Source organism: Theobroma cacao, chromosome 7 (assembly GCF_053813885.1).
Source record: "Theobroma cacao isolate CCN51 chromosome 7, ASM5381388v1, whole genome shotgun sequence".
Lineage (NCBI taxonomy): Eukaryota > Viridiplantae > Streptophyta > Magnoliopsida > Malvales > Malvaceae > Theobroma > Theobroma cacao.
The window spans coordinates 37,176,126-37,183,269 of record NC_142645.1 but is presented as its reverse complement, the minus strand read 5'-3'; the positions used below and the strand labels follow the sequence as shown (position 1 = coordinate 37,183,269).

At 35.2% G+C, this 7,144-nt stretch overlaps 1 protein-coding gene across 1 annotated transcript; it reads right to left on the bottom strand.

The window, feature by feature from the left end:
* Window positions 1–3,502: 3,502 nt before the first annotated feature.
* On the bottom strand, window positions 3,503–5,637 carry LOC18594998 (organic cation/carnitine transporter 3). Its single transcript, XM_018129857.2, has one exon. The coding sequence runs from the start codon at window positions 5,488–5,490 to the stop codon at window positions 3,748–3,750; it is 1,743 nt and encodes a 580-aa protein (XP_017985346.2). The 5' UTR covers window positions 5,491–5,637; the 3' UTR covers window positions 3,503–3,747.
* Between the last annotated feature and the right edge of the window lie 1,507 nt (window positions 5,638–7,144).

Below are 7,144 nucleotides of genomic sequence, written 5' to 3'. Positions count from 1 at the left end.
TAACATATTTTCACAACTTAAAAATATAAGTTTTCTTATCTAAAACACCTATTTCGACTAAAAATTGAAAAAACATTTTCTTTGAAAAACTAGGTTTAAAAATTTCAAATTCTTGAGTTTATTGGTGTTTAGGTCCCTGAATTGATACAATTAAAAATTATTTCAAATATTTATGATGTCACGACCCGGAACTCTCATCGAGCCAGTGACAACCGCCGCGACGTCCTAATAGGCACTCATTACCCCGAATACCGATCGAAACCCCGCAAGGCTTAGCATCAGCTTCCGCATCTCCCTAGTGAGCGATAGTTATTAAATCTCACATTTCAAAAAATCATAAGTCATTTCTAAATCAAAACAATAAAATATTACTTTCTGGCTCACAGGGGCATTTTCGTCATTTTTTTTCAAAAATACCGAAACTCGCCAAAAACATGGTGTAAAAGCTAAATATATTCATACATACTTTAAATCAAATAACTGAAGAATAAAATTACTTTTACAGTGACACGTGGGCCCTCAACTGACTAAGAAGATGTAGGGCTACGAACCCTTACTTTCTAAGATGCAACTCCGAGATTAATTCTCGTCTTAATCAACTATCAACAAATTGTCCTGAGCCTGAAAAATGGATAGGAAGAGGGGTGAGATTATGATTGCATAATCCCAGTGACTAAACAATTACCATCAAAAGCATCTAAAGCCGAGTAGATGGAGATAATATAAAAACATTATATCTCAATAATGTTCATAACGCAAAATTTGTTTCAATCTATACCAAACAATTTATTTTCATCAAAATTTCCCGGCTTATGAATTTCTTAAACTTGGCCCCTGCCAGAATTATTTTCGCGGGTACCCTCGTCAAGGTATCCCACTGAGACCACCAAGGCTATTAAATGACCCATACCCATAAACATGTTTTCACATCTGACACACAGCTGTTCCTTGACGTTGGCTGAGTCTCACTCTCACGTGGTGGCCCGAACGTGAGGTGCACTCAAATCTTACCTTAGGAGATACTTCATCCAACATCTCCCCCGGAGGTAATTATATAATTGGGTTACCGTACCCCTCTCATAGGTAGTCCACGAAAACCCCCACCACTGTAGTGACCGTTTAATATACCATCAAACCCATAAAAATTCCAGTAGCATAATATAGTGAATAAAATGTAATTCAGTCTAGCGAGACCAATCCAAAACTGTTCATATATTTCATGTCAACCCAAAAAATTTAGCTATCATGCTACCATAGTGTCATAAGCCACAATTTCAATAACATATAAATCATAAATTTCAACACAGTCTCCATATACTCAACTTTCTCAAAACAATATTTGATTTCAAAACCAGTATAAATCTCATTTTTATTAAAAAATATTTTAATTGGAAAACATAATATTTTATAATTTAAACTCACCATTCAATAAAAGCATCAAACAAGTATAATTACTCTAGATATTTAAGACGATAAATTGTCCACTCACAGTTCTAGGAGTTGATATACTCCTAACCCTAGTCTTCAAGCACAATCTCTATACTTTTACCAGTGTAATTTGCTCACCACCTATCTACAATGTACAATATATAATTCACCACATTAATGCTTGACCATTATAAAATCAATTCAGGCTCGGTGTATATGCATGATATGACATGCAACTTAACTGACTACCGCTCAAATGCGGTGCTGACCTAATTCGGCCTATTACTAGATTAAATTACTAACGCGTCCAATTTAATCACAAATTAATTTTTTTCAGTTTCTATACCTCAATTGCACCCAAATTGACTTAATGTTCTTCAGTGTGGTGCAAATTATTAGTCTCGGTAGCAAATTACGAAAATACCCCTAGTGGGTAAAAATTCGTATTTTTGCTTTGAAAATTTTTATTATTTTTTTAGGCTCATAATTCATCATTATTCATCATAATTCCTCAAATAAACATCAAGATCAGCAACCAATATTCCCCTAGAAAATTCAGCCAATAATGGTAATGGAGGAAAATGAATTCTTTTCTTGTTTTTTTGTTTCTAAATATGCTAAACTAACTTAAAACACTAACATAACTTAAAATCAAATTAATCTAACTTCATTCTCTCTCCATACCCATTTGGGCAGCCATGAATTTACCATGAAAACATGAAATCTAACCAAGAAAAATAAGGAGAAAAGCATGGGAAAGGTAGATCACAAGTCAAAATCAAGAAATTTTACCTTTTGTCACTTGTTTCCTTGAATTTTCACCAATTTTCCCTTGAATTTCTCCACCTAGGTTTTTATTTTTCTTTTCCCCTTTGTTTTCTTGCTATGGCCGGCCAAAATGAAGAGAAAATGGTGGTGTGGGCTGATTTTTATAGTTAAATAATATAATAATCTAAACTTGCCACATGTCACTACATTATTGGTCCATTTTTTTAAATTCTTATCTTTTAAGCTTTAAATCTCCACCACACATTATTCCTTTAAATATCCATAACTTAGATAAAATTCTTAGACTTATCCAAAGTCTTCGTGAAGTAATTTTTGAAATTTACAGTTTTGCCCCCGTAAAAGTCAAAAATTACATTTTTACCCCAAAAACTGAAAAATTACCCATGGACATATTTTTCATCCCTTATACTCATACCATTCTCCAATTTGTCAAATGTGATCTAAATTCTCTCAAAATCTCAAATTTTGTCCGTAATTGGAAAAATTACGATTTTACCCCTACACTCCAAAAATCACCGGAATTAAACTTTTTCACTTCCAAACCCTCAAATTATACTCCAATACTCAAATCATACTCCAATAAGTTAAATGGGGCCAAAAAAAATCTTTTCTAAAAGTTTCTATTTTGTCCCCAAGTGGCAAATGACCATTTTGCCCTTGGATAGTGAAAATTTCGGTTTGACTCCAAATTGATCATCGAACTCCGAATTATCATTTTGAGTCATCCCTGAACTGTGAAACTCTTAATTTCACCTTAAAATTCCTATTTGAACTAGTTGAGGCTTAATCGACTTAATAATACCATTAGGGGTAATATCATCTTTTAACGATTTCTCAAACTCCCTAAATATGTAACAATTCTATTGAGCATGTAAATGACGTCGTAATTATTTTATAGAACAGGGTTTGACATATGATCAGTTCTACTGTTTTAGTTTTATCCAAAATACCTAAAAATCAAATTCTCCAAATAGCCACCCACTCCAAGCACATCAAAACCATTGCTTGGTGTTTTCAAAGCGTAAGAGAGAGAAATCTGAAAGCGTGGAAGAGAGAAATCGGGGAGCATAGCAGACAAATACTGAAGAGGGAAATCGATAAAATTATAGAAAGCTGGATGGTGAGAAAGAGTAATCAGAAGAACAAATAAGGAGAAATTGTGATGAATGATTTAATTTATTTGAAATAGTTTCAAGAGTATTTTTGTCAAGTCATGGTAAAATATGACTAAAAATAGTTATATTTATTTTAATGGTTATTTTTGAAATACCCTTATTAAGAAGGATTATTCCTCACAATTTCTTCTTTTATATATAAGATTAAGGCATACAAAACAAAACCTTTCCTGCAAATGAATAAATTAGCAAGATTATGCCTCCAGCACATGACAACAAATTTATATCTTAATTACAGCAAGTGGTCCAGGCCTGATTCATATAGTATAAGAGAACAGTAGTCAAAGGCATGTTGAGAAAATATATTGAAGCAAAAATATGTTCCACTTGCTTGCTACAGCTAGACAATGGCAGCTTAAGCCAACATAGCAGCAGCAACACCGTGGGCGTCAGAAGCCGCCTTCTCTAACTCTTTCTGCTCTTCTTCATCCATTGTATCACACATTGTGGCACCCCTTGTCTCTGGCAAACCAAGCACAGGCAGTGCACAAAACCCTATCGCCAACCCAAATACCCCGTATGATAGGAAACCATTTTTCCTCCCTGCAGCAACCAGCACTGGGCTGAACACTCCCCCAAATACAAGCGCCTGCCTCACTATTGAGATTGCCGAGTTCCTCACGCATGTGGGAAACAGCTCTAATGTGTATATCAGTTCCACGTTGAACGCCGTGCACGCGCTGAAGAAGGACACCAGTTCTAGCCCAATCTGTAAACCTGGCCACACTTGCCCAATCACCACACACAATACGCTGCATATCCCACTTAAGACTGTGAAACCCAACAATGAGCCTCTCCGGTTTAATTTTCCCATGAGGAAGAATGTAATCAATGATGATGGGAGCTCGGATAAGGCATTGAACGTGACACTCAGGTAGATATTGAATGATAGATTTCCAAGGCCTAATGGCATGCCATAGTACACCATCCCAATACCAAAACCTGCTATCATAACCGCCGCTAACCTTCGAAAAGCCCATCTCTTGTTCAATAGTATCTTGACTGTGGAGTAAAGATCAACATTCCATGATTCTGGCTCGATTGGGACATTGGAGAAACTCATTGTTAAGATACTCTGGTTAGCCTGCGCCATGCTTTTAAGTGTTGAAACTGCTTCCTCTTTGCGTCCGCGGACAAAAAGCCACCTAGGAGACTCATGAACTAAGAAACGAACTAGTATACAATAGAAGATGGTCGGCACCGAAATCCATAGATAAAGAGTTCTCCATGAAGAACCTCTATTTATATATGCTATTATTGGTAATGATAAAAAGCCTAAGGTGAAACAAAAGAAACCAATAACACCAACCTGGCCTCGCCACCGTTTTCCCACTAGCTCTGTTGATAACACAAGAGCACAAGTCCCAATCGTTGCTCGGCCAAACCCGTTGATTAACCTCAAGGCTGAATACATCCATATATTTGATGAGAAAACAGTCAAGAGGGAAGATAAAGACATCATTAGGCATGAGAGAAGGAGCATATTTTTGCGGCCAAGAGTTGAGTCAGCGAGCGTGGCTAGCGCAAGTCCACCTGCTAGGCACCCCATGAAGAAAGAGGAGGCAGGTAGCCCTGTGATGAAAGAAGTAGAACATTCAAGGCCCCATTCAGATATGATTGATGTGTGTGCAGGCCAATCCCAAGACCATGAATTCTTGGAGAGTTGGCAAATGTTGGAGAGTGAGTTACAAGCCGATGATTGGTGTTCTACTTGAGTGCAGTGCCACGATGGTTCGGCATCAGTAAACACACTAATGAAAGTTTGCTGTGCATCGAAGACCCAAGCAAATGATACAAGGGCGGCTTGCAAGAATTGAGACCACCCGAAGTCTCCGATGCACCGTTCAATCGTCTCGTCAAGGGATCGAGGCTGCCTCAATTCTACCGATTGATCATGGTGAGAAAGAAGCGGTGCCGAATCTGCCATATAAACTATGTGAAAGTTTAATGACAAAAGCAAGTGAATGTATTGCTTTGGTAAGAGTATGTCCCTTTCTCTGTTTACCCGGCAATATATACAGCAGAAGGACAAGGGCACAAGGGGCGGGGATAAACTTTTATTGGGCGCAGTGTCAATTACTACTAGATTACACATCATCACAAAGGTGACAGGTGAGTTTCATCTAGTAAACAGTTGTAAGAATTTTGTTTTGGAGTCAGCAGTAATGTACCTGGCATGTATATATAATATGCTCTGGAATGCAAATCTATTATTGGTAACTTAACAATCTTAGTGACAATACAGGAGGAAGTTGTTTTAATTTGTGTAACTCTAAATCAGATGTATAAATTATTACATTTTGTAAATATATACATATATATATATATATGTTAAGGCAATGCTCTTTACTAAAAATATTTGCACCTTCAGTTCATGTACGGTACCATAAAGTATTTGGAGAATAAGAGCTTTTCCCAATTGTTTTGTAGTGAAAATCAGATGTGTGGAAACGGTCTGTATGGTTTTCTAGAATAATGTATACTTTATGCAATGTCCTGTAAATTACCAAATTTATCTCCTGATGCCCCTTATCCAATGATCATATAGTCATCGTTTAGGAAATACAGCATTTTAGGAGAATAATTAGTTTTTTTATTTGGTAATAGCTAAAATAATTAATGAATCCCAATCACATTGATATTTTTTCTCTTCATTTTTGGTAAATTGGGTGAAAATGATTATTACATTGGGTAAAGTATACATCTGCCACTCATTAACATAATTATAAAGTTCTACATTTCTCAGTTGCCGACCGTTAACACTCCCACGAGACACCTAATTTTTTTATAAAAAAAGAAAATGTAACTTTTGAAAATTTTTGGATAAAAAAATTTCTCTAATTCTTTTTTTCCGCAAAAATCTTGATAACTTACTCCCAAAACAAAAATGAAATTGATCTTCTTCTTTTTGGTTGGACAAGAGCATGGAGAAATTCAATGATAATCTTGGAGCTTGATTTCTTGAAAGTTTATTGAGATTTCAATTGTTTATTTTCAAAACTTGATTTTAAATTCAAAAGTCAGCTTTCAATTATATCATTGAAGCAAAAATCTAATTTAACGAAGACAAATTCCTAGTGAAAAGGCTATAATTATATGTTATAATATAAAGGTATAATTTTCAAAATAAGTTTTTAAATTATTTAAGAAAATTTAAATAAACTTTTTTTTATTACATTCAATCAAGTTTTATATTTTAATTTTCAATCAAATAAGCTTTTATTACTAATCTTTGATTAATTGTAATTAGTCAAAATGTCATTTGTGCACCCAAACATTTAACTCATTGGTTCATGCATGATCCCCTACCTAAAGAGAAAGGTTCGAATCCTTCCTCTCCCAATTATATAAAAAAAATGTCATTTGTCAAGTGAATCGATTACTTTAAGAATTGAGAAGAAAGAAAGGCACAAAAAATTTTATTGAGGTTCGGTCTCGTTGCCTACGTCCTTTCGTTTACCCTTGCTGAGGAGTATAGAATCCACTGTAAGAAATGCTTTTCGATGTTCAAGTACAACCTTTATAACAATCTTTTCAAGAGTAAGATTTAACTCCCTCTACTTTTTCAATGGTTAAGGTATAACCAACAATTCTACCTTTCAATAGTTAAGGTATAACCTTTAATATGTACAATTAGTGAGAAGTAATGAACTAAAGTGCCCTTTAAAGGCTGATAAGCTAAGTATGTTCTAAGACTTTAGAAGGTAGGTATATGAGAAACTAAAGCTTAATGAATGCCTAGGAGAACACTT